Genomic DNA, 25,971 nt, shown 5'->3' on the forward strand with positions numbered 1-25,971 from the left:
ACTCATTTAGTTCATGGTTTAATACAAAATTTGGATTTAAATCACGTGGTAGACAATGAAAATAAAATGTTTCTTATTTGATTTGAATTTTTTATTATATTTATTCTTTAACCTGATTATCTGAATCATTTTTTGTCTCATTTGCCACGTAATACTAACTGTAATTTTCCTATCATCTCCAACAAAAAAAAAACGACTTATTTGTTTAACAAAATCGTATATAAAGGTAGGCAACTCGAAATATAAACTTAACAAAGATAAAAAGTTCAACGAAAGTATACATAAAGCTTCCAGCTCAAAATAAAAATTACAGAAAGTAAAAATAAATCATGTTCAAAGTTAAAATTATATTTTTAATTTCATTAAAATTGTGCTATTGTAATTTAATTTATCATTATGAAAATGGATATCATTATCCAACGACAATTAATTATTATCCAAAAATATTATTTAATATAAATTATTCAAAAATTCATATAACAAATTATGAAAAATCTATTATCGAGCAAACAAATAAACATACTGATGTTTGTAATAATTTATTGTTCAATGTATTGAGCAGTGTTGCTGAAAATTTAAATGATCAAGACTCTCAAAATTATTTGGATTTACAATCATCAATTTTTTTTATGAATAAATTGTATACAAAAAATTTTACTGAATTTATTATTAATAATTCAAATACATCAGCAAAAATTATAACTGGTGATGTTAAATTTTCACTGAATAAAATTTATTCATTTGTCACTGAAAAATCAGATGATACGTTATTCAATGTTGATGGATTATTTAATACAATATTAAATATTGATAAAAAAAATAAAGTAAGTAAATAAATTATTTTTTTTATCATTTATAATACTAATTTTTATATAATTTTTTTAATCATAAGGAAAAAAAAAATTGTGATGTTTTGATGACAATTGAACAACAGTTATATAATGTATACAATTGTTTATCATTGACAATACTTAATATGTATTCAATGGCATTTTATAAAAACTCACCGAGTGTAGAAAAAAAAAAAATATTAAAAAGAAAATTAGGTTTATTGGCTAAAGAATCACTGCCAGTAATTGTCAAATTGCCATCACAAAATTTATATAAATGTGATCCAAAGGAATTCCAAGAAGGTATAATTTTTTCGAAAAAGAAATTTCGAAATGATTTACTTAATTTATGTACTCAATTAACAATCAATAATTATTATTATAGGTATCAATTTTATTGAGTTGAAAAATTTTATTACAACTCATGTGATTGGAAAAGATATAATGAAAAATAAAAATATATGTGACGATAGTTCGTCATGCAGTGATTATTCAAAAGTATTGTCACCGTTTGTACTTAATAATTCTCCACATCAATGTCAAGGATACTTGAGAAATTGCTGGAAGGTTTCAATAAATGATATTTGTTTATCGGTTAGTTATCATTTAAATATTTTAATAGTAATTTCCATTTAGAAATATTAATTATTACTTTACAATTGTTATTTAGGAAAATCAATCAAATAGAAGATATCAAGCTTTTAAAAATGATGATGGACAAAGCATTGGCTCATGGACAAATAAATGTCAAGGAAATAATATTGTTAGCTATGAAGAAATATCAAAAAATAAAAAATATTTTTTAACACCTTCTGCTGGAGTATTTTCAGCAAATTATGAAGCAGAAAAATGTGATATTTGTGCTTGTTATTGTGATAATGAATTTAACATCAATTCAATTAATAAATTTAGTCTACAAGAAGTACGAGCAAAACATGATCAAGGGTATGAATTGAAAATATTATTATTAAAAAATATATTCATAGTTTATTTTTGTCTATATATATTTCAATTTATTTTGTACATTTTTCTTGCAGAGTTGTTACAGGAATAAAATTTGATATTGATGGTGACACAATTGTCTTAAAAATACGAGTTGGTATTTTTATAAATGGAACTGTTGATGCTAATCAACAAAGTTGGGATTCAAATTATGTATCAACATTTAATCCAGGTACTTTACCACCATACTCATTAAATTCAACTGATCAACAATATTCTTCTCACAAAAATAATCATCCTTACAAAACAGTAAGACTAGATTACAATTGGAGAAATATGTATCTTGATAATTTAGTAGCACCACCAGGAAAATTAATTCAAGGTAATATTTATAAATTTAATTTAGTTAAAATACAAATTATATAATTACTTTTTTATGATTAGGAGTTAAATTTATTGAATGTTCTGATGGAATTTCGATTGGAATACTAGCAACAAGTATTAATGAAGAAAATTTACAACTTATTCCTGATACTGCTGAATGGTGGTCTATTTCAAATTGTTTTTTAGCATCCATTTCTAAACCAAGGTAAAATTAAATATATAAAAATCTTATCAATTTAATTTAATATTAAATTAATATTTATTTATTTCAATAGAATGGCTCTGAGTATTCCTAATAGTGCTGATGTTCCAACAAAATTAAAAACTCCAAATAATATAGTAAACAAAAAAAATTCATACGTAACATTTGAAATATCTGATTGGCAATTGGATGCTAGTCAAACAATTATTCCATTTATTGATGCTCAACCAGTAATAACAAGTCCATCAGTACCACTTTCTGGAATTACAATTCATTACAAAACACAGGATAAATCTGGTGGTTTTATTGGACTACAAATACAACCATTTAATCCTTCTTATTTTATGGATGAAGATATTTTAAGCAATAATATTGATAAGTTATTAAATGGCAAAAAAATCATTAATGATGAAGAATAATAATGACGAAATATTTTAACAATAAAATCAAGTAACTGTATTTAATTAATTGTAAAGAAATTATAAATTTAATTGACAAGTGAATATAATAGTTACAAAATAAATATAGAAAAAAAATTTAAAGAGAAAATTTTCGAAATTTCGAAATTTCGAAATTTTTCTTGCGAAAATGTATCATGAGATTTTATTTTTAATTTGTCAGGTAAATAGAGACAGGTTCAATTTACACTGCTAAAAATATGAGATAATTTTTTTTCCATATGAAAATTTAAAAAACAAATTAAAATTATTAATATTAAATTTAATATAAACTTTTATTGAATTAATTTATTTTAAATAAAATTAAAAAGTAAAAATAAATTGAAAAAAAAATTAATATAAATTGTTATTAAAAATTTTTAATGTTAATTGTTTTATAATTTAGTGAATAATTATTTTTTATCATTTTTATTTTTTAATAGTGCTTGTTGTTCTGGTAATTGTAAAGATTCTTTATTTAATTCTCTAAAATTTTTATCTGCTGAATCTGATTTTTCAGCAAGTTCTTTCAACGTTGGAATAATGTAATTTGTTTCGACAGATTCATCTTGAAGAATTTCTAATAGTCTATCTTCATTGTCAATAAATTTAACATTTTTCATTAAACCAAAATTACTTATTGATTTAGCAACATACTGATTGACTTGTAGAAAAATTAATTTCTGTGATTTTCCTTCAAATGCAAGCACCAATCTTTCGATTCCTTTTGTTGCTGTATAATCTATACCCTGAAATCTTTCAAAATCAACAACAACTGGATACACACATTCAGCTTCACGTTGTGATATTCTTGTTATTTTAGCTGTTAAAAATGATACAGCTGGATAAAATAATCCTACCTCTGGTTTCACCAACACATACTTGTGTCCCAAAATTGTCTTAAACAAATAAATATCATATTAATAATTATGTCAAATTAATATAAACAATTAACATAAATTATTTTACATACCTGTCGCAAATGAACTTCAACATTTGGTCTTGCTGATAAATATAATAAAAACAATGCATTTGTTGCTGTTCCACAAAGTAAACCAGTTTCAACATTGTAAATAATACAAATAAAAAAAGTCATACCAGCAACAAAAAAGTCTTTCTCTGTCAAAATAAAAATAATTTATTATATTTAAATAACAATATAATAATTTATTATCGAAATTTTAATTAAACACATTTTTTTTTTTCAAATGTAAATATTATTTTTTCATAAATCATCAAATTATTTTCCTTTAAAATTTGTGTAAATATTTTTTCCAAATTGATCAATTAGAAAATATAATTTAAAAAATATAATTTTCGTTTATTTCATGCAACTTACTATTTCCTTTCCATAAAATTTTAATAATTTTTAAATCAATTAAAAATATAACAGCAGTCATAAGTACAGCAGATAGAGTTGCTCTTGGTATAAAGCCAAAATATGGTGTTAAAAAACTCAATGCAAGTAGTGTTAATACACCAGAATAAATACCAGCCATTGGTGTTTGTATACCACTTGCACTTGATACAGCACTTCTTGTAAATGCACCACATGTTGGCATTGATGATACAAAACTTCCAGCAATATTACAAACACCAAGTGTTAACATTTCTTGTGTTGCTTCAACTGGTCTATCTGTAACTGTTTAATAAATTAAATATTAATAACAAAATCCATTTTTTTCATTAAATTAATAATTGTAAAATTATCTTACCAAATGCTTTTGCAATAGCAACATTTGTAAGAACAGCAATAAGTGGTATCATAATTATTCCACTTCCTAAATTTGTACACATATCTTGAAAATTATATGTTACATTTCCAATAGATGTTGTAAATGGTGGTAATGTTATTTTTGGTAAACCCTGTTTAACATTACCAGCTGTTAAAAATATTAATTCACCATTATCATGTTGTTGTATAAATGTTAAATATGATGTTATAAATACAATCAATGCATTTCTTGATACAGATAAAAACCAAAAAATCTTTTCCATCAATAATCCAAATTTTAAATTTATCTGTTTAATACGAGTACAGTCAATGTCTTTTAATTTCTGTTGAGATGTAAATTATATATATATTTTATTATTAAATATTTAAAACGAAATATGTTATATTCAGGCTCGGGAAGTTTGTCTGTTATTTCAGATCACCGAAAATACCATGTCAACATGGTGAAAAATAGTTAGAAAAAAAGACGACCTGAACCTCGTACATCGGAAAAATGGTCTCAAAAAATGGCCTTATTTTTATTGGCCTTTTAAAAAAAGCCTTATTTTTTGAGGGAAGAGAATTTCTTTGGGAGAGAGAATTTCTTTGGGCCAAAAACATAAGACCTTTTTTTCTAACTATATTTCACCATGTTGCAATGGTATTTTTGGCGATCTGAAATAACAGACAAACTTCCCGAGCCTGTAAAACTTATATTTTATTTTTACTTACTCTAAATAATAGTAAAAATATTATACACATTATACCAAGAATAGTATCATTGTATCTTATGTTAGATTTTTGTTTAAATGTTTTATAAATTATTTCTAATATTCTTTCAGATCTTATACGAAGACCAAGAAGTCCTGGTAGCTGTGACAATACAATGATTATTGATGTCGCTGATGTGAAGCTTGATGTAACTGGTAGTGATATAAAATCAACTAAAAAACCTAAAATTTGCATTAAAATAAATTAATAAATAAATGGTAATAAATTAATTATTAATTTAAAACTTACCAAGGTTTAATAAACCCATGAGAAGTTCAACACAACCAGCCATGAAACTTAATAGTACAACATAATCAATTGGCATGTCATGAGTGTATTCAGCAGTTACAAGTGACATTAATGATGTTGCACCAATTGACACCTCTTTAATTGTTCCAAAAAAAACATAAATAAAACCACCAACAAATGAAGAATAAAGTCCATACTGAAAAATTCAAATTAAAATATAAATTTTGTTTTGTTTCTATGAAATATTTACAAACCTGTGGTGTTAAACCAGCAAGTGATGCATATGCAATACTTTGTGGTATCATTGTCAGGCCCAGTGTAATACCAGCAATAAAATCAGATATTGCATAAAAACGTGAATAATTTGGTAACCATCTAGTTATTGGAATATATTTTTTAATATAATATTTGCAATTTTTATTTTGCAAAATTTTTTTATTATTTTCTTTATCATCTTTATCATTTTTATATCTTGTCACTGTAAAATATAAAATAAAAATTATAATTTAAAAATTTATTTATTTAATAAAAAATAATACTTACTTTTTTATTTATTTATTTATTTATTTAAGAAAATAAAAATAATTTATTATTTGTTTTAATTAATTTATATTTAAATGAAAATAATATATATTTTTTTAATGTGTGTTACTGACAAGCAAACTTTTGAGACTAATCATATTTTCTTGAGTAAAAATTTTCATTATCTTTTGTTAAATGAACATGTAAATAAGTGGATAACGTTTTGCACATATAAAATCTATCAAATACACATGTTCAGATTTTAATAATGATAAGAAACATTGAATACACGGAAGCCTTGTTTTTTTTTTTTATATTATTATTATTTTTTAAATAATAATAAATATTTTTATACTTATCAAACAAGATATTTATTTTATTCTTTATTTGTACTTTTTTGCAATGTATACGTTGATCTTTTCATAGAGTCATATCATCAAATTAAACGTGTATATTACTAGCACAATTTTTTAATTTAATTTAATGATAATTGACAAGATACTTGTCCATATACAACTCTTGACATTAACTCTTGACTACTGGAAAATTACAAATCATTATACTTTTTTTTTCATATAGTTTATTATTTAAATGACACATATTTTGTACATAGCCCATAACAATAATTATTTACTTAAATTAAAACTCACAAAAAAAAAAGGAAAATAAATAGATCATGAAAAAATTATTGATTGTAAACAAAAAAATGCACATTTTATTTTATTTTTTTTTTAAAAAGAAATATTATTTTTAAATTGAAAAATCAATCTACTGGTAAAAAAAAATTATGAAATTTTTCAAGTATTTTAAACAAAAAGATAATAGTAATAATAATAAGTATCTAATTTTGATTATGTTTATTTTTTTTTATTAATTAACGAAGTTTTTTGCTGACAAGATCAACCATTTCATCGATCCTTTGTGAAATACCACGGAATTTTTTGGGCTCTGGTCCAATCATTTGGATCAATTGTGGCACTTCTTGTCCACTTATTTGTGTAAAACGTGCAAGTGATTTCATACAAGCATAAAGTTGTTCTTCTGATGGGCTTCCATTGAAGTATTGTAATATTGCCATTGTTAATTCAACAGCAACATCATCAAATACCTGAAAAATATTAACGAAAAAATTAAGTAAAAAGTTACTTGTTTATTACTTAAATTCATTGTTTATTTATTTTTTTTTTTTAAATAATTATCATGATTGTTTAAAATAGTATTAATAAATTTAAAAGCCATGGATATTGTTTTTTTTTTTTTGTTCGCAGGATAAGACTCACCTTGGGTGTTAATAAAATCAACAGAAAAAAAAAAAAAAAAACTGGGACAAGTACCTTAGAAATGCTGCCATTTGGTAATAGTTGCCGGAGTTTTTTGTTTTTGTTCATTTTCTGAAAAAAAATATATATCCAAACCCTACAAAATAATCCGTCCTGGCAATATTATTTTTAATTTAAAAAATTTCGATTTAAATATTTTTTTTTAAGGTTTTAATTTACAATTAAAAATCATCAAATATATGAGTTTAACATAGAGCTAGATAAATATTCCTCAAGCATTTTAAATATTTCGTACAAAAAATAAAAAAAAAATTCAAGTTAATTTAAAAAATTATACGAATTAAGGCAGCACTTCTGGTTTTGCAATATTAGTATTATGATTTATGTTATGTATTACAAGCTTAATGCAAAAAAAAGATTTTATTTGATTGATAAAATGTGGGTAAATAAAATAAAAAAAAAAGTGTGTCAATGTCAGTATAATAATTAGAACAAAAAACAGTGATTAAATAAAATACAGACCACAGTTTTTACCTCCTTGCAAGCAAGGTTGTGAATAATAGCTGCACCTCTTTCTTGAAGAGCAGATGATTCTGATAGCAATGTGTGTACTGATACTTTTGTTGTGACTCTTATATTGCTTATACCTTGATTATTATATTGCCATTCAGATATATAAAGTAACCATTCAGAGCTACTTAAATTTTCAAACATATTTGCCATCTGTAAATGATTTCAATTATTATTATTACATGATAAACAAATTAACAATTTATATATTTAACTTACAAATTGTGCAAGTGGAAGTTGTTCTTCAATTGGATGACGATCAATATCAAATGCATAATTCATAAGAATATGTTCACGTCGATCTTGATGTAGCAATAATATAACATCATCTTTCAATGCAGCATAACCAAGTATATTTAATAATTTAACTCTTGCTTCACTTTGTAATGTTTTGTCATACAATATTCTACCTGTAATTAATTTTAAAAAATTAATGCTTATGATTTATATTATTAATTTGATATTTATCTTTAATATAATTACCAATAAAATTTAGAAAATTATCACCAAGTGCCCATGATCCTTCATTTTCAATGACATACTGACGTAGCTCATCAAGATTTGTTAATTCAGTATCATTTAATTTACCATCAAGTATATTACCAAGTGATTCAAATTCTTTTGTTAAATTAATATCATCTTTAAATACAATTGGTGGATCACGTTGACGTTTTTTTTCTTCAACTTCACGTCTTTCTTCAGCTTCCATTTGTAGTACACGTTCTGATGGCATCATTTCAGCACCAATATCACCACCATTTGATGATTGAATTTCTACAACTATTATTTATAATTAATTTATTTATTATTTTTTATTAATTAATGCTAATATACCTTCACTTTCTGCCATTGTTTCGTAATTACTTGGTCCAGTACTATTACTTTCACTACCACTTTGTTGTTCAATTTTTTTATCTTTTTTATCTTTCTTTTTTTTCTTTTTTTTTCTTTCTTTTTTAGCTAATTTTTCATTCAATACATTACGTCTTTCTTCTAATGCAATTGAATTTAATCTTGCTTCTTCAATTTCAGTATTTAATAATTGATAATCTGGTGATAATTCTCTTTGTATACGTGGTTCAACAAATCTATGACCAACAGTAAAACCAGCACTTGAATGACTAGCAAGTGTTTCAATAAGTGGTGCTAATGCTTGTCCAATTTTTCTGTTAATAAAATTATTATTTTTTTTTTATGCGTTTTATTCTAAATATAAATTATGATTCTATTTACTTACGTATTAAGAATTTCTTCTGGTAAATCAAGTATGTATTTTGGAATACCACTGCCAACAAGAAAATTACTAACTTCGTCAGAAAAACAGTTGCAATTTAAACGTAACAGATGATACGAACCCGGTCTGTAATATAATTAAAATATTATTATTATTATTTTAATTTAAATCTTGCCAATTATTTATTAATCTATTAATAAATTTTACTAACGCAAATTTTGATGTACCAAGTCCGTTGATGTACTCGAGAAATACCGAGTATGGAAGAAATGTTTGACCCAATGTTTCAATTTTTAATGGTTCACCCAATGGAGTTCCACCCTTGAGAAAAAAAAATAAATAAATATATTAAAAATCTAATTTAATAAATATTATAAATTTTTTTTTAAACACTTTTCAAAAGAACGCAAATATAGTTTTAAAAAAAAATTATTATTAAATAAATTAGTAGATAAAATACACTGTGACACATCACTGATGATAATAATAATTACGCATATGATAAAAATAAAAAAAATGCACAATGATAAAATATAATATGAATGGAAATAATCTTTGATAGATGAAATTGATCGAATTAAATATAACAATGTTTGTTTTATGATAAATTATAAATTGATAATTTAAAAAAAAAATTAACCGGGGACTTACTGATTATAATTTGTGGCAGCTTTGAGTGCCCAACAAGAGAATGTATGAAAAGAAATAAGTATCATGTATGTTGAGATTTTAAAACGAGGCAATGATGAATTTTATTTTTGGAATCATCCGGACCAAATTTAGTCCAACGTTGGAATGATCGTATCGTATAGCAAGTGGCTCCCCAACTACCATTACAAATTTACTTTTTATCTTTTTATAAATTATAAAAAAAAATAAAAAAACAACTAAGGGGAAATTGAAAAATGTTTTTATATTTTTCTACTATTTTTTTTTACTATTATATATTTTTAAATTTAAAAAATATTCAAGATGTATTTTACAAATCGAAATATTTTGTAATCGAAATTTCCAATCGAAAAAAAAATATATTTTTTATAAAATAATTGAATTTAAATTTTACATAATTTATTGTTCAAGTTTATTTTTAAATATAGAAAATAAATGCCTAATTGAGACTCGAAATACAATGATAGAAATTTTTCAAAAATTAAATTATTTCGATGAAGTTAAATCGAAAAATAATTGAAGAAAAAAATTACAAATCAATTGACAATATTTATTTCAAATAAAATCACGAAATATTGTAGGAAAGTGATTGTTAATTAATTTTTGAAAATAAAATTAATAATACATACTGGTCTAATACTTTGTACACCGGTTGGTCCGTAGAAATATTCTCTGCCATATGCAACAATTGATGTATGCCATATACCATCCAAATGTCTTCCTAAAAATAAAAAACAAATAAAACATAAATAATAAACATCATTTGTTTGATAATATAAAATTTTAAAATGTTAATAATTTACGTTGAAATAATAATAGTTTAACAACTCGAAATTTAAAGTTGACCCAGTTTTCCTAAATTAGAAAATAACTTCCGTGATAGTCAGCATCTCACATAAAATATTTTCTTATTTTTTAATCTTTCTTTTTGAATAAAAAAATAAAAAAATATATTTTTTAATGGTTAATTCTATTCTGGCTATGTTTCTTGAGCACATCCTCATTGGTCTCTCTCCAATTCTTCCAAAAAAACTAAACAGGGTCACAAACCTTTTAGTTATTTTATTTTTTTTTTTTTCAACAAATAGACACTTTAAGCTTTTTTTTCTATCAAATAAAAATAACAAGTGTATGTCAAGTGCATCAATTTAATAATCAAAATTTTCCAATAAATATTTTTCGAAATAATTTTTAATAATTTAGCTTTATATTCTTACATGAATCGAAATATTTGTAAATTTATGAAAATTGAAACCTTGAATTTAAATTATTCATAAAACAAAAAAAAAAAAAAAATTATCAACATGTTTTTTTGTTCAATAAACTTCCGCAATATTTAATGCCAGAATTTAATAAAATTATTTGTTTTTTTGAAGCTCAAATTTGACAGTTGTCAATAAATTAAATTGCAAAGAAAATTAAACATTGAGTCATAATTTAAATTTTTGACAATGTTTATAAAATACATTTATTTAATCATCAGTATAAAATTAAAATTAAAATTGACTGATTTAATAAAAATAGACATGATAAATTGGCTATAGTACAATTGTGAGTAAATGTCTTGATTTGGCACTGTCATACTGTGACGTTGTTAAAAATTTTGTTTAAATAAAAAAAATATATTTATTATAATAATAAAATATAAATGTTTATGTATTTTTTAAAACTATTTTTATTATGTTTAGACTTTGATTCATTTATTTTTAAATGTATAAAAAATTTTTATTTTTACCTATTAAAATTGGTGCCATCAAGGTTGCTGCTCCTTTTGTCAAATCATAAATATAAAGTTCAACTTTTGTTCCCAATTCATCGTCGTCTTCCATCCTGTTGATTGCCTGAAATTAAATAAATTTTTTTTTCCAAATAATTCAAGCTTAAAAATTAAACTTTTTTCTTTTGTTTTTATCTGTATATTATTTATAAATTATTCTAAAAAAAAATATTAATTATCAGACTGGAAATAAGCCACCAGCTGTGATAATTATTTAATTACATTTCAGTATTTTAAAAATACTCACATCACGTTTACGTTCTTCAAAAGAAATAAATCTAATCATGATTATTAAAAATCAATAATTTTATAAATGATAAAAACACACGACAAGTGTATCAAACAAGTCAACAAACTCATTGAAATTGAAACAAGAATTAAACAGCCAAAATCGAAAATAAATCATTATAAATACGTAAATAAATCGTAAAAAAAAATTTGAAATAAAAAAAAAGCAGATAAATCAACTGATCGACTTGATTGACAGTTGATTGATAAATTTATCAGGTAGTTTTCGATATTATCTATTGTACTAATTAACTAATTAATTTAAAAAAATAATTCAAATTTAATAAACATACCTGTTGTATTATTTGAGTTGAATATTTTAAGATATATTTTTATAAATTAAATAAAATCACAATTGAACTTTCGTTTTTTTTCAAATGATTAAAATAGTATTGAACAATATAATTATATTAATGACAAGAAATAAAAAAATTAATTTATAATTATTTAAATAATTTATTAAAAAAAAATAAATAAAAGGAAGAGACTGCTTCAAGTGTCTGGTGTTAAATGCATCCAACGAGAAACAGAAAGCTGATTTTCACAAATTCTAGTTTCTCACATGATACACTTGATGCTGATGCTGATGTTGATGATGATGATGATGATGATTATGATGATGACAGAGAGAGAAAGATAGAATTATTTTTATGAGAAAATATATATTATTTTTTTTTGAGAGAGAGAGGTAAAAAGAGGGCGGTATAAGCATGTCTAATTCTTGGCAAAGAATTTACGATGGCAAAAGAGGGTCATTTGCAATAAACCGAGTTAAAATTCAATTATTTAATTTAACTTACAAGAATATTTAAAATTAGTTAAAACATTATTTATACACATGCATGAAATTATTTAAATACAAATTAAAAAGACCAAAATTTTTTATCAAAAGAGGTCAATAATATTTTGCTGCTTTTTTTTAAATAAAAATAAATAAAATTTTTACTATTTTATTTAATTGATAAAAAATACTTGCTTAATTAGAATTGAATAACATTTTAAATTATTCATTAATTGTACTATTTAAAATCAATTAAATTATATTTTTTTTTAGTATTCAATTTTAATTTAATTATTAATTTAAAATATATTCAATTTCATAAAGGAATTTTTAATTTTACTTTTTTTTTTTTTTTTTACAATATCTAAATGATTTTTTTTAACAACAATTAAATTAAAAAATATCTTTTTTTAAATATAATCATAGAAAGTAACACCAACAAAAAAATTATAAAAATTCCCATAAATTTATGTATTTTTTTTTTGACCAAAATAAATTTAATTTAACAAAAAAGTTGTCAATTTAGAATAAATAAATTATGGATTATTAATAATAATAACAATTATTAAATTAATTAATTTGTTAATAAAAACTTACAAAATTCAGTTAATTAAATTATCTTGATTTGTTTACTGGAAAAAATTAAATTGCCTAAAACATAAAAAAAATTTTAAATTAATTAATTTTGTTTATATTATTTGTTTGTTGTTATTTATATTATGCTTACTCACGTTTAAAATTTTAACACAAATTTATCTTTATGCATGTACACCACCATATGCATGTGTTGAAAAAAAAAAAAAGAGTTCAGTCTTTCTGTGTGTTGGATCAAGTAACGTGACAGACAAAAAAAAAAAATAATAGAAAAATAAAAAAAGTAAAACCTTGTCTGTTGTATTAAAAAGTTACCCAGGATTATCAACCTCCAAGTTATATTATAAATAAAAAAATAATATAATTTAACAATAAATTGTACTAACAAATTTAATATTACAAAATATACATTTAAAAATATAAACAAACCAATAATAAATAATACATTTAACGTCAAATAATTTGAGGTTAGTTTACCCAAAAGTTGATTACTCGACAAAATTTTCAATCTCTTTCTTTGTACATTGTTGGGGATTTAATATAAAAAAATAAATAAACAAATAAAAAACATAATAAACAATACTAGGGATTTTTTTAAATTTCAAGTTGTCATCTAGACAGAACAACGCACACAAATTGGGGAACAGCTGATGCTCTCTCATCAACCGGCGAAATGTCAAAATTAACGCAAATTGTAAGTTTATAAATATCTATAATTTTCAATTAAAATTAATATTTATTTATAATTTATTAATAATTGTATTATATTTTTTTTTATTTCACAATTATTATTAATTATTAATTATTATTTTTTATCAATGTTTACGACCTTAGACATGCGTCAATTATTTACCGTTGCTACAGAAACCTACGCCAACTAATAAACAATTTAATAAATTAATAAACAAATCATTGTTTATAATAATTAATTAATTTAATTATAGCATTATTATACTGTATAAATAATTGTTTATATTTTTTTTATTATTAATATTAAAACTTGGAGTAAACTGTTTGAAAAAAAAAAAAAAAATTAATTTTTTCATTTTTAAAGACCCTGAGAGTTCAATCACCCGATGGAACAAAGAGAATTGACGTTGATCCAAATGATACAACTTTTCAACTTTTTGAAAAGGTAATAATTATTAAAAATAAAATTATAATTATATTAATAAATTAATAACATTTAAAAACATTTATCTTTAGGTTTATGAAACATTTGATTTGAGTAGTTTTGCATTTTGTTTATATAAACAAAGAAATCGTAATGATGAAATTATATCATCAAGAAGTAAAAGTGTATCAGGATGTGGTCTTGGACATGGTGATATGGTGTATTTAACACCAATTGATGGATCATTGTTAACAAGTAATTCATCAAGCAGTACATCATTGAGTTCAATTGAAAAAAGTAAGTTAATATTTAAAAAAGAAAAATTAAATGAAAAAAAATTAATTTAATTAATTATTTTAGAAGAACCTTTATCAACTGAATCAACACCAGGTGTTAGTCGTCGTAATACATCAATTGGTACAGCTAAAATTGCAACAAATATTATTGAAGATGAAGTTGATCAGTTATTATGGAAAATGGATGGTAAAATTCAACGTAAACGTGATGAAAAATTATGTAGACATGGTGCAAATGGTTGTTGTGTTCATTGTTCACCAATTGAACCATTTGATGAAGCATATTTAAAAGAACAAAATGTTAAACATTTGTCATTTCATTCATATTTAAGAAAACTAACTGCTGGTGTTGATAAAGGTAAATTTTTACAACTAGAAGATATAAGCTGTCGTATTAAACGTGGATGTAAAGATCATCCACCTTGGCCACGTGGTATTTGTAGTAAATGTCAACCAAATGCAATAACATTAAATCAACAAACATATCGTCATGTTGATAATGTTGTATTTGAAAATGCAAATTTAGTTGAACGTTTTTTAAATTATTGGCGTAGTACTGGTCATCAACGTTTGGGATATTTACTTGGTAGATATGAAATACATTCAGATGTACCATTGGGAATAAGAGCTGTTGTAACAGCAATATATGAACCACCACAGGTAAATAAATTTAAAAAATTAACAATATATAAATTTTATTATCACGTCGAAAAGCAAATAACTAATTATTTATTTTTTGCTTTTAGGAAAGCACAAAAGATGGAATTGTATTATTACCTGATGAAAGAGAAAAAATTGTTGATGATTTAGCATTAAAATTAAATATTAAAAGAGTTGGATGGATATTTACTGATTTAATTGCTGATGATATACAAAAAGGAACAGTTAAACATGTCAGAAATATTGAGAGTCATTTTTTATCTGCTCAAGAATGTATTATGGCTGGACATAATCAAAATAAATATCCAAACTCATGTCGTTTTTCAAAAAGTGGATCATTTGGATCAAAATTTGTAACAGTTTGTGTTACAGGTAATTGTTATTATTATATATTTTATTGTTACAAATTTATTTATTTATTTTTTATTGGTAATTTAGGTGATGATAAAAATCAAGTACACATGGAAGGTTATCAAGTATCAAATCAATGCATGGCACTTGTACGTGATGGCTGTTTGGTACCAACAAAAGATGCACCAGAACTTGGATACGTCATTGAGTCAACAGACAAACAATATGTTCCAGATGTCTACTACAAGGTAAGAAATTTATATGCTATTTTAATGGCTTAATCATATTTCGATTGTAGACTGGTTAGACATTCTTGTTAGGAAATAATTGTAGAAATTAGCTGAAAATTTATAGACAATTTTATAGATATTATTGAGACACTTAAATTAAAATGAATGGGTTAAATAATTTTAAACTCATTGAACGAAATGAAGAACAGTTTTATAAACCAAGCTCGACAGTTTTTTTTTTTTTTCTTTTTTCAAGTACATCTATTAGTTAAGCACTAAATATTATCGTTTTTTTTTTTTTTTATATCGTAAACGATCGAGTAACATAATCGTACATTTTATATCGATTAAATTTTATTACGAAAAATATTTAAACCACCGACAAACGATGTCTTGTGTGGAGTCAATTTTATTAACGAAAATAATTTTTTTTTTTATCATCAACTTGAAAAATTAATAAACAAAAATATTTAAAAATGGAAAAAAAATAAAATAAAAAAATAATAAGACTGATTTAAGGATGCACAGTAATTCGATTTCTTACTGATTTGTTTTTTTCATGCAGTTTTTGTTTATTATTTAATTCATTCGAAGAAGATTTTCATTGTTTTAAATTCTTTTTTTTATCAACGTTAATCATTGCTCTGTTTAGTGTGCTTGTTTGTTGTAATATTTAAATAATTTTTTTTATTTAAATACTCATATTTTAAAATTAATCTAAAACTTTTCTTTTTTTTTTTTTCGTTTAGTTTAATAAAAATATATTTATATACAGTACGGAGAAAACTATTTTACTGTCTATAAACTATTTTTTCTTTTCACATTTATCAACACACAAATAAAAATATTTGCATTATATTAATTTTTCTTTTAAACATTTGGTACAACTAAACTTTGTTTAGATTTGTCAGCCGCGTTATGCAATATATTTTTAAAACATTTAACTCTCCTTTTAATCACAAAAATATTACGCATTATTTGTTTTAATTCGTTTGTATTTTTCGATTGATAATTTTCTGTCACAAATATTTTTTTTAACTACAGATCATTTGATTTTTCATCGTGTCAATATATAACAGTTAGACAAAATAAGAATTTTACACGAGAATATATATTTTTTTAAATTTTTTTAAGTCGTTTTTCTAAGACATAATTGTAGTAATTGTTTTACACGTAAAGGAATGACTCGTTTATAAATATTTATATCTATATCGTTTTTACCCTTTTTTATTATAATTTAATTTTTAATTTAACCTTATGATTATTTGGAACATTTATTTATCGACTTGATCATTTTTTTATTTGATCTAATTGAAGGTACATTTATCATTTTGCGTTCCACGCTTAGGCCTTGCTAGCTTTTTCTTTCTTTTAACATAACATTCATATTGAATATATATTTTTTTTTATATTTTAAATTAAAAATAATAATTTGGCTTTAGCCATAACGAAAAAAAAAATTTTTTTAATACATTTATTTCATTTTTTAAAAATAATATTTGTTCAAAACTTGATTCGTTAATTATTTTCTTTTTTTCTTTAATTTCTACCAAGGCATAGTATAATATTTAAACGAATTTTTTTCAACATAAAAAATTAATAACTTACTAACAATTGATTTGTTTAAAAAATTGATCATTTTTTTTTTTTCATGCTTATACTTTTTTACCAACAAAAAACATAAATAAAACAAAAAAATATGCCTTGGATTTTTCGTGCACATGATTAGTATTGTAATTAACATTTTTTGATATACTTTTTTGCTTTTTTTAAATAAATTATACTAATTGATTAGCCTACTAGAAAAAAAAAACCAACAAATATATAACAATTATTTGTTTTTGTTTTTTGATAAACATAGAAGACATAGACTAAAGATTATCACCGATTCAGATCGACAATTGAGGTACATATGTATAGGAAATATATATATATTTTTTTTTTGTTTTTTTTTTCCTTTGATAATCGTAAACACAAAGGAATCATGATAAAAAGATTCCTTATTAATAGCAAAATACAGATATACATATATCTATCATCAAAACAATTTATTGATATATTTATTTTTCAATTGAAAAATATTTTTAATAATGATAAATACTTTTTTTTGTATCTCTCTTCTCATTTAAATCTTTAACTTGCATAATATTTATTTCAAAAAATATACTTTAATACTCTCAAAAATACCATTTTAAAATAATAATTAAAAAAAAAAAAGAAATAGAAAAATATTTTCTTACAATTTTCCACACTGTGATATTAATATATTTTTAGTTGGTTTACCAGTTTGATCCCCATAAGTTGATATTTTTTCAACAAGTTCAAGTCCCTCAACAACATGACCAAATATACCAGTAAAACCTTTCATTTGTTGTAAAATAATACGAAATTGTGAACCAACCATTCCCATATTATCATGTCTTTTTTGTGTTCTACGCATACCAACAGCTCCTCTAACTGCTGGAAATTTAGTATCATCAGGCATAAAATAACCATCAGGAAATATACTTCTTCCACCTCTTCCATTATTAAGCTCAAAATCACCAGTTATTATTGATTCATTTTCCCAACATTGAAATATTGAACAACCCTTGTATCCAATACCACTTTCACCAGTTGTTAATATACTAAAATTTTTTGTCATATTTGGTGCAACATCTGGACGTATTTCAATGACAATTCTACCATAATATCCTCCATTAACATCAATATTAAAATAATACATTGGATAAATATTAACAGGTCCACGAAGTATTATATTATTTATATTATTATTATTTGTATTATTTGTATTATTAATTAATTGTGTTGGTGAATGAATTGATAGTAATCCAGATGTTGTGGTATTACCAGATGAACTACCAGATGAACTTGTTTCTTGTTGTAGAAATGAATTTTGTTGTTGATAAATAATATTATTATTTGTTGATGATAATGACGATGATGAATTTGATGATGGTATTATATATTTTTGTGATATATTTATATTATTTGTTTGTAATTGTTGTGTTAATAAATTCATTGATTGTTGACACAATTCTTGTTGTATATTATTATTATCAATAAATGATGATGATAATTTTTTATTGATAATATTATTATTTGCATATAATTGTGATATGCAATAATTAGCAAGAAATAATAATGGATTAATTGTTGTTTGATTATTTAATAATCCAATATTTGATTGTTGTATTAATTTTGTTATAAAATTATCATTATTACCACAATTAATATCGTCAATTGATTGTTTTAATATATCAAAATTAAATAATATATTTGAATGACATATTAAATCATCAAGTTGACATTGTAACATCATTTCATGATATTTTTTTTGTAAATGTGTTTTTTCATTTAATAATTGTGAATGTAAATTAACTATGTCATTTGGACAATTTGTTAATTGTAAATTTGCTTTAACTTTACCAAGTGTTTCACGTGCATCTGATAATTCTGGTATATTTGACCAATTATTTTGTAAATTATTTTCAACATGAGTTTTAATTGTAACACATGATTCAAGTATTTTTATTAAAAATTCACGTTGTTGAATTGCTAAATTTTGTATTTCGTTTGATAATTTACCCATTGTTGATAGCTCAAGTTGAACCTTTGTTTAAATAATTAAAAAAAAACCATGATACATTTATTTTATGATTTTATTAAGTACAAAAATTAATTACTTACTTCAGATATTAATTGTTCTTTGGCATCAAGTTGAGTTTTAATTTGATGACCAGGATGATCTTGGGGTGTTGCACATGCACGACAAAGTGCTTTACAACATGTACCACACCAAAGTGCCAATGGCATTCCATGAACATGACAATTTTCACTCTAAACAAATAAAAAAAAAATTATAATTAATCAATTGCCTGAAATTATACTGCAAGGTTTTGACCTTATAGAAATCTTCTTAGTTATTAATATGGCTTCATATTGTGACTTTTATTTTTAAATGTTTAATTTATTTTATTTATATATTCTTTTTTAAATTACCTTTCTTTCATTTTCTATTGTTGTTTTTTTTATCATATTTTTACTATTATCATTAGTTTTAAAATATGAAAAATTATTAGCCAATGCAAGAAGTGGTGAATATGTTGGTAAACCATCAGCTCCATCATCACCTAATTCAGTTCTTTTCCAACAATGAGCACAAAATAATTCACGTCCTTTTGTAAAATTATTTTCAATACAACTTAAACAAAAATAATGCTTGCAACTTAAATATTTTGGACATTGTTCATTATCATTATATTTTTGTTTACAATAACCGCATAATGTTAATTCTTCAAGATCAGTTAAGACACTTGGATCCAGCATCTGAAAATCAAACATTTTATCTGAAATAACAAAAAAATAAATCAAATAAAAAATAATTAATTAAATTTAAAATAAATTTTTCAACAATGAAAAAAAAAAAACTAAAAATACTTTTTACAATTTAAAAAAAAAACAATCTCAAAATATTAAAAAAATAAATGATATTTATTTTTTTTATTTATATTTACAAATAACATTTTACCCTAATTATTATTTTATTATTTTTTTTTCAAATAAAAAAAAAAGAAATTCAAGCAAGTAAACAAATAAATAAAAAAAAAAAAATAAAAAAACATTTAGATATATAAACACTGGAACATTGGGGCAGATTTAATATATAGGGCGGTTTAAAAAGAGGGGTGAAAGAGGGAGTAGGTAGGTGACGAACAAGTCGGTTAAGATCAAAAGAATAATAAAAAAGTGGGGATGCTACAAAGAGGCAATGGTTGATCCCAGATTCCCGCGCGTTTCCATTATCACACATTCCCCCCCTCCCCCCCAACCTCGTAATAAACAAAAAAATAAAAATTATTTATTAAATAATAATTTAAATATCCATACCATGCGTTGTATATTTTAATTAAAAAAAAAAAATATCTTTCTCTTGTCTCTTCTTGCTGCAAAAAAAAATCAACCAGGAAACTTGTTTTTTTTTTTTTTTTTAAAGAAATCAATGTTGAAAACAAAAATAAAAAAAAATAAATATATTATTTTAATTATTTATCATCCACTAAATAATATTTTTATTTGACTTAATTTTATGTCAATAATTTCACTCATATAATCCCAAATTTTGATGATTTCTCCATCACTCTTGTCACCCAGATGTTGATTAATTTTTTCGATTTTTTATTATTATTTTTCACTACACACAATTGGTACTTTGTTAATTATTATTCATGAAACCCCACTAATCTTTTAATGCCTGTCTTTTTTTTTTCTTCTTTTTTAAAATAGATTTTTTATTAAAAAAAAAAAACGATAAAGAAATAAATATTTTTGTGATTTTATTATTATTATTATTATTTAAACTCTTGCCGGTTTTTATTAACAATGTAAAATTATTAATAATAATAATATTTGATTAATATTTTAATCTGAATTTATCAAGTTGATTTGATTGATTTTTTCAAGTGTATGATTTAAAATGTTGCTTGTAATGAATATGATATTTAACTTTTGTGTGTTTTTTTGATTAAATTGTAAATCAAGTTGTAATTATTAATTAATGTAAGACTTTGAGGACACTGAGGAATAAGCACTGGCCACTGACTACAACTTGGCATGGCAGCGAAAAAAAAAGGGAGTTAGATTACGATGATGAGGTTGAGACTTGAGGGGAAGTTGAAGAGGAGGAGAAGAAATCAACATAATATGACCAAGTTGGCGCTGATGTTCGTATCGCGCTTGTTGCTTCGTCTATTATTTTCCCTCCCTCCAATAATTTTTTTTTTTTTGTTTTTTATTCACATTTTTATACTGTTATCATATTTCCTAATCATTATTATTTTTTTTCTGTTTTAATCATTGATAACAATGATATAACATTTCAAAAAAAAAAAAAGAAAAGAAAAAAAAACCCTGACAAATTGATTTTTAAATATTTTTTTTTTAATTAAAAGCAATTAAAAGTTAAAAGACGTGATGAAATATCTAATGATTGGATGATAATTTAGATTTAGATTTTGTCATTATGATTGTGTAACCAATCATAGTACTTGATACAATACCGCCAATTTATTTGAACCAATTGAGAGTCAATTGAGTGTTTTAGAATTTTGCAATTATCGATTATTTTAGCTTAGACTATTCACGTGGTCAATAATAATTAAATGATATTTATAGAAATAATATAATGTTGATATTTTGTTGAATAGCTAAATATAAAAATTATTTATTACAGGAAAAAGATTCTTATGGCAATGAAGTATCAAGAATTGCTAGACCATTACCAGTTGAATATCTGTTGGTTGATGTACCAGCATCAACACCATTGACACCACAATATACATTTTATTCAAATGACAATATAAAACCTTTTCCAGTTGAAAATAGGTAAATATATTAAACCCAACAAATAACTATTTATAAATAATTAATTAATAATTTAATATTGTAGATTAATTGATGGACAAATTCAAGAATTCAATGCATTTTCAAATTACATGCAACAATTCACACCAGATGAATTTTTAAATGCTGTTTCGGATTTTCATTTATTATTGTATATTAGTACAATGGATATGTTACCAATGATGGAACACATGGATACATTATTAGATGCAATTATTAATAATGACAATGATAAAGCTAAAGAATGGTCAAAAAGTGAACACTGGGCAACTGTTGAACAATTAATAACTGCAACATCTTCTTCCACATCGACAAATCACACTGGTTCATTTGGACATAATAGATCAAATTCATCATCTGGTATTGATGTTGGACCAACAAATGGTAATGGTTCATCAAATCAACCACTATGGACATGTCCACATTGTACATTTTTAAATCCAGCTGAACTTGCAACATGTGAAATGTGTAGTTTACCAAGGTAAATCATTGTTTTTATCATTTAATTTTTGCTTTTTTATTTTGCATTTATTTATTATTTTTTTATTTGTTTTTTTTTTTTGGATTTTATTTTATTCAACAGGATGTAATAAAGCTGTGCACACTGGAACCATAGATTTCTACTCACATTATTTATATTAAAAAGAAAAAAAAAAAATTAATAAATATATTTAAGTTTTTGTGTTTAATTAAGCATGTTTTTTTTTTTTTTTTATTTTATGTTTTTTGGCAATATCTTTGAAGAAAGATAATAATTATTATTAATAAAATTAAAAAATAAATATTGTCTTTTAGGATGCTACATTGAGACGACTCTTCTAAACAGTCAAATTAATTTAATTAAAATTAAAACTTGTGCACACCGTGCGACGACTGATTACAACAATTGAATTAAAAAAAAAAAAAACAATTATAATTAAATAATTGAAGAATGTGAAAAATGAATAAAAATCGCACCTTGAGTCATCCAACTTAATTCATAGAATCTTTTACAAAAAAATCTGTGATACAAAAGTTTAAAAAAAATTAAAAAAAAAATTATATAATAGCTCAAAAAAAATAATAATTAATAATAAATGGTGCGTATGAAAACTCGCTAATTTTAGTTGAAATAAACGTTCGTTAATTATTATTTTTTTTTGCACTAAAGACAAATAAATTTAAGATAAAAAAAATAAAAAGCGAGTTTAATTTAAAGATATTTTTCACCATGGTTGTAATCGAATTTGTCGAAGCTAATATTCTGGCTAGGTGTGCGATTTTTTTTGTCGTGAATATTGATGGTTTATTGGTGATTAATAAAATTGCATAAAAATATATTTACTTTTTTTTTATTTATCAAACCTTTATTTACATTTTAATGTGTTTTTTTTTATTTAAGTGAAATTTGATAATCAGCTCCAATTCTGCTGACAATTGAATCAGCAAGACTTGACACCTTGAGCTCTTCTTTATCAATTTTATAAGTTTTTTTAATTAATTCAATATCTGAATAATTTTTTAATTGACTTATTGGTGTTAATTGTCCATCAATTTGTGGTCTGATATTATCTTCAAATTCATTATTCTCATCTTTGCTGTGAACAATTGCGACAATGATATTTTTGTCATTATCATTAATACCAAATTTAGCTAGTGATTGTGATATATTTGTTGATGATGATATGCAATATAATATTTCAGTAAATAATGATCTTGTTATTAGCTTATTATTCAATTGTCTAAGTACTGCTTTATTAACACCAACAACAACTTGAAATGGATCAACAATCATTGATGCTTTTAATATACAACATTTTAATTCACCAGATAATATTTTTTTACGTAGTTCAATTGTATTTTTAATATCTGTTAATAAATATAAACTTAATAATTTTCCACTTCTTGGATCCAATTCCAATGTATAGTTTTCCATTTTTTTTGTTTATCAATTTGAAATTTTTAGGTTAAATTTTAGTAAACAAATTTAGCTTTCATTCACTAGTTTTTTATTATTAGTTAATATTGTTTTTTCAAACAGATGATAATAAATTACTTTAATTTATTTATATTATTTTATTTTGTTTACACAAACAATTATTGTTTAAAAAAATTAAGAAACTATTTACCGCTTAAAGAGGATGTTCACTATGCAAGTGTTTTTTATTAGCTGAAGTTTTTTAACGCAAGTTGTAAACAAGATTTAACTCAACTGTCAAGTGATTGTTGTTGTCCTTGTTGACATTGTTGTTGTTTGTTTATAAAATAAAAAATTTCAACAATATACCTAAATAATAAAATAAAACAATTGTCATGACTTCAGTAAGGCGTAATGAAATAATATTAAAAGAAGAAACAAGTGAATCTTGTAATGAAACATTAGAATTTGTTGATGACAGTGTCATTGGAGTACATGATTGTGCTGATGGTTCAATAAGACCAAGACCACTTATATGTAAACCAGACAATGTAAACATTGATTGTAAATCAGAGCTAATTGAAACGAAATGGCAATGGGCACCTGGTGCATGGCAAGATGCAACAAGAACAAGTGCATTTCAACCCTACAAGGTATAATTTTTATTCTTACATTGTTGTTGATGATAATGATTTTTAAATTATTAATTTTACTATTTAGCCTCCAACATTACTGACAAATCTTCAACGAGGAAATACTAAAACAGAAATTCCTCAATTATATGCTGGTAGTGATATAACATTTCATACATTAGCTGGACAAGGTGAGCTAACAGCTGATGATTTAAAAAATGTTAAAATTGATGGTGTTGATGATGATGGTTTAACTGGTTTAATGTGGGCTGCTGCATATGGACAAATTGGAAGTGCTAAAATGCTTTTAAAAGCTGGTGCTGATAAAAATTTTAAAAATACAGCTGGTAATAGTGCATTACATTTTGCAGCATCATGTGGACATCATGATGTTGTTAAATTATTATTAAGCCAAGGAGCTGATCCTAACATTGTTGATGAGGTTTTTAAATTACTAATAATCAACTAAATTCTTGATAAAATAATTTCATTATTTAATTATGGTTTTTTTCTTCATCAGGAAGGCAATACACCACTTATTTATGGAGCATATGGAGATCATCCACATGTTTGTCATGAATTGTTAATTTATAAAGCTGATTTAACACTGAGAAATAATCATAACATCAGTGCATATCATGCTGCTATTAAAAATAAATCTTCTACAGGTATTTTAGAAAATTTATTAAGTTTGTTCAATTGTTAATTCAATTGTTAATATGCATTTTATTATATTTGTTGCAGCAAAAGCTGTTATTGAAAATTACCTGATGCAGGACTTGGTGACTTGATTGATCATTAATTAATATAATTATTGTACATACACAAGTATTATTTAAATATTTATAATTTTTATTAAATAAGTTTTAAACGTTTTTTTTTGCTTTAAAAGTATCTATATTTATATCTATATTTATTGTTTTTTTTTTCTCTTATTGTGTACAAGCTAACAAAATAATTACATGAGAAATAATAATTGATAAATGCACGGACGTTTTTTAGATATCATTGAACCGCAATAAACAAAATAAAAGCTTCATGAATGTATAATTTAATTGTTTTAATTTTAAGAAAATTAAATTTTCTTTGATCGACGTAATAGATTTGTTATTTAAAAAATTTTTTAAACTTTTTTCTATGATTTT

General features: G+C 23.3%; 7 protein-coding genes and 1 long non-coding RNA gene across 14 annotated transcripts; 3 read left to right on the forward strand and 5 right to left on the reverse strand.

Annotated features, from left to right (window-relative positions):
* Positions 1-1,274: 1,274 nt before the first annotated feature.
* LOC122856485 lies at positions 1,275-2,983 on the forward strand. The gene is made up of 8 exons (XM_044158158.1): positions 1,275-1,424; positions 1,501-1,576; positions 1,661-1,775; positions 1,868-2,154; positions 2,217-2,361; positions 2,432-2,442; positions 2,497-2,737; positions 2,980-2,983. Exons 1-8 carry the CDS (start codon positions 1,275-1,277, stop codon positions 2,981-2,983), a joined length of 1,029 nt encoding a protein of 342 aa, XP_044014093.1.
* Positions 2,791-6,001, reverse strand: LOC122857885 (sodium-independent sulfate anion transporter-like). Its single transcript, XM_044160348.1, has 7 exons — positions 5,784-6,001; positions 5,530-5,725; positions 5,242-5,462; positions 4,511-4,853; positions 4,135-4,437; positions 3,769-3,914; positions 2,791-3,694 (listed from the first exon to the last, which is right to left on the reverse strand). Exons 1-7 carry the CDS (start codon positions 5,832-5,834, stop codon positions 3,209-3,211), a joined length of 1,746 nt encoding a protein of 581 aa, XP_044016283.1. The 5' UTR covers positions 5,835-6,001; the 3' UTR covers positions 2,791-3,208.
* A 601-nt stretch (positions 6,002-6,602) lies between these two features.
* On the reverse strand, positions 6,603-11,956 carry LOC122857890. Of its 3 annotated transcripts, XM_044160357.1 has the most exons (11): positions 11,829-11,956; positions 11,540-11,645; positions 10,434-10,525; positions 9,347-9,456; positions 9,139-9,261; positions 8,736-9,067; positions 8,385-8,681; positions 8,121-8,311; positions 7,866-8,054; positions 7,386-7,442; positions 6,637-7,159 (listed from the first exon to the last, which is right to left on the reverse strand). In XM_044160357.1, exons 1-11 carry the CDS (start codon positions 11,865-11,867, stop codon positions 6,926-6,928), a joined length of 1,770 nt encoding a protein of 589 aa, XP_044016292.1. In that variant the 5' UTR covers positions 11,868-11,956; the 3' UTR covers positions 6,637-6,925. The 3 variants fall into 3 exon arrangements, with proteins under 3 accessions (XP_044016293.1, XP_044016294.1, XP_044016292.1); XM_044160358.1 differs by lacking the exon at positions 7,386-7,442 and having other exon boundaries at positions 6,603-7,159; positions 7,854-8,054; positions 11,829-11,954; XM_044160359.1 differs by lacking the exon at positions 7,386-7,442 and having other exon boundaries at positions 6,615-7,159; positions 11,829-11,955.
* A 305-nt stretch (positions 11,957-12,261) lies between these two features.
* Positions 12,262-13,493, reverse strand: LOC122857897. Its single transcript, XR_006374267.1, has 3 exons — positions 13,382-13,493; positions 13,248-13,301; positions 12,262-12,452 (listed from the first exon to the last, which is right to left on the reverse strand). It is a non-coding gene; the product is annotated as an uncharacterized LOC122857897 (long non-coding RNA).
* LOC122857888 (nuclear protein localization protein 4 homolog) lies at positions 13,448-23,223 on the forward strand. Of its 4 annotated transcripts, none has more exons than XM_044160350.1 (10): positions 13,448-13,711; positions 13,851-13,938; positions 14,299-14,379; positions 14,451-14,655; positions 14,719-15,314; positions 15,401-15,686; positions 15,753-15,913; positions 22,128-22,279; positions 22,344-22,778; positions 23,093-23,223. In XM_044160350.1, exons 2-10 carry the CDS (start codon positions 13,918-13,920, stop codon positions 23,103-23,105), a joined length of 1,950 nt encoding a protein of 649 aa, XP_044016285.1. In that variant the 5' UTR covers positions 13,448-13,711; positions 13,851-13,917; the 3' UTR covers positions 23,106-23,223. The 4 variants fall into 4 exon arrangements, with proteins under 4 accessions (XP_044016285.1, XP_044016287.1, XP_044016289.1 ...); XM_044160352.1 differs by having other exon boundaries at positions 13,449-13,711; positions 22,881-23,223; XM_044160351.1 differs by having other exon boundaries at positions 13,698-13,938.
* On the reverse strand, positions 16,085-24,424 carry LOC122857889. 2 transcript variants are annotated; one of them, XM_044160355.1, is made up of 4 exons: positions 20,786-21,706; positions 19,898-20,224; positions 19,586-19,735; positions 16,085-19,508 (listed from the first exon to the last, which is right to left on the reverse strand). In XM_044160355.1, the coding sequence occupies exons 1-4, from the start codon at positions 20,786-20,788 to the stop codon at positions 18,132-18,134; spliced, it is 1,857 nt and encodes a 618-aa protein (XP_044016290.1). In that variant the 5' UTR covers positions 20,789-21,706; the 3' UTR covers positions 16,085-18,131. The 2 variants fall into 2 exon arrangements, with proteins under 2 accessions (XP_044016290.1, XP_044016291.1); XM_044160356.1 differs by lacking the exon at positions 20,786-21,706 and adding an exon at positions 24,406-24,424 and having other exon boundaries at positions 17,593-19,508.
* LOC122857895 (EKC/KEOPS complex subunit TPRKB-like) lies at positions 23,350-24,430 on the reverse strand. Its single transcript, XM_044160365.1, has one exon. The coding sequence runs from the start codon at positions 24,210-24,212 to the stop codon at positions 23,670-23,672; it is 543 nt and encodes a 180-aa protein (XP_044016300.1). The 5' UTR covers positions 24,213-24,430; the 3' UTR covers positions 23,350-23,669.
* Positions 24,431-24,471: 41 nt separating this feature from the next.
* On the forward strand, positions 24,472-25,686 carry LOC122857894 (ankyrin repeat family A protein 2-like). The gene is made up of 4 exons (XM_044160364.1): positions 24,472-24,847; positions 24,915-25,268; positions 25,347-25,494; positions 25,571-25,686. The coding sequence occupies exons 1-4, from the start codon at positions 24,590-24,592 to the stop codon at positions 25,615-25,617; spliced, it is 807 nt and encodes a 268-aa protein (XP_044016299.1). The 5' UTR covers positions 24,472-24,589; the 3' UTR covers positions 25,618-25,686.
* The last annotated feature ends 285 nt before the right edge of the window (positions 25,687-25,971 follow it).

The sequence above is a fragment of the Aphidius gifuensis genome, linkage group LG5 (genome assembly GCF_014905175.1).
Source record: "Aphidius gifuensis isolate YNYX2018 linkage group LG5, ASM1490517v1, whole genome shotgun sequence".
Classification (NCBI taxonomy): Eukaryota; Metazoa; Arthropoda; class Insecta; order Hymenoptera; family Braconidae; genus Aphidius; species Aphidius gifuensis.

Coding starts and splice junctions, on each gene's coding strand:
- LOC122857885 (XM_044160348.1), bottom strand. CDS start 5,834: ATGATACCACAAAGTATTGCATATGCATCACTTGCTGGTTTAACACCA. Junction 5,463..5,529: donor CATGGGTTTATTAAACCTTG/GTAAGTTTTAAA, acceptor TGCAAATTTTAG/GTTTTTTAGTTGATTTTATA. Junction 3,915..4,134: donor AATTTTATGGAAAGGAAATA/GTAAGTTGCATG, acceptor TTATTTTGACAG/AGAAAGACTTTTTTGTTGCT.
- LOC122857890 (XM_044160357.1), bottom strand. CDS start 11,867: ATGATTAGATTTATTTCTTTTGAAGAACGTAAACGTGAT. Junction 9,262..9,346: donor CTTGGTACATCAAAATTTGC/GTTAGTAAAATT, acceptor ATTATATTACAG/ACCGGGTTCGTATCATCTGT. Junction 8,055..8,120: donor AACTTCCACTTGCACAATTT/GTAAGTTAAATA, acceptor AATCATTTACAG/ATGGCAAATATGTTTGAAAA.
- LOC122857895 (XM_044160365.1), bottom strand. CDS start 24,212: ATGGAAAACTATACATTGGAATTGGATCCAAGAAGTGGAAAATTATTA.
- LOC122856485 (XM_044158158.1), top strand. CDS start 1,275: ATGAAAAATAAAAATATATGTGACGATAGTTCGTCATGCAGTGATTAT. Junction 1,425..1,500: donor TAAATGATATTTGTTTATCG/GTTAGTTATCAT, acceptor ATTGTTATTTAG/GAAAATCAATCAAATAGAAG. Junction 1,577..1,660: donor TGGCTCATGGACAAATAAAT/GTCAAGGAAATA, acceptor GAGTATTTTCAG/CAAATTATGAAGCAGAAAAA.
- LOC122857888 (XM_044160350.1), top strand. CDS start 13,918: ATGTCAAAATTAACGCAAATT. Junction 13,939..14,298: donor TGTCAAAATTAACGCAAATT/GTAAGTTTATAA, acceptor TCATTTTTAAAG/ACCCTGAGAGTTCAATCACC. Junction 15,315..15,400: donor CAATATATGAACCACCACAG/GTAAATAAATTT, acceptor TTTTGCTTTTAG/GAAAGCACAAAAGATGGAAT.
- LOC122857894 (XM_044160364.1), top strand. CDS start 24,590: ATGACTTCAGTAAGGCGTAATGAAATAATATTAAAAGAAGAAACAAGT. Junction 24,848..24,914: donor GTGCATTTCAACCCTACAAG/GTATAATTTTTA, acceptor TTTACTATTTAG/CCTCCAACATTACTGACAAA. Junction 25,495..25,570: donor TAAAAATAAATCTTCTACAG/GTATTTTAGAAA, acceptor TATTTGTTGCAG/CAAAAGCTGTTATTGAAAAT.
- LOC122857889 (XM_044160355.1), bottom strand. Junction 19,736..19,897: donor CAATAGAAAATGAAAGAAAG/GTAATTTAAAAA, acceptor TTATTTGTTTAG/AGTGAAAATTGTCATGTTCA. Junction 19,509..19,585: donor AAGAACAATTAATATCTGAA/GTAAGTAATTAA, acceptor ATTTAAACAAAG/GTTCAACTTGAGCTATCAAC.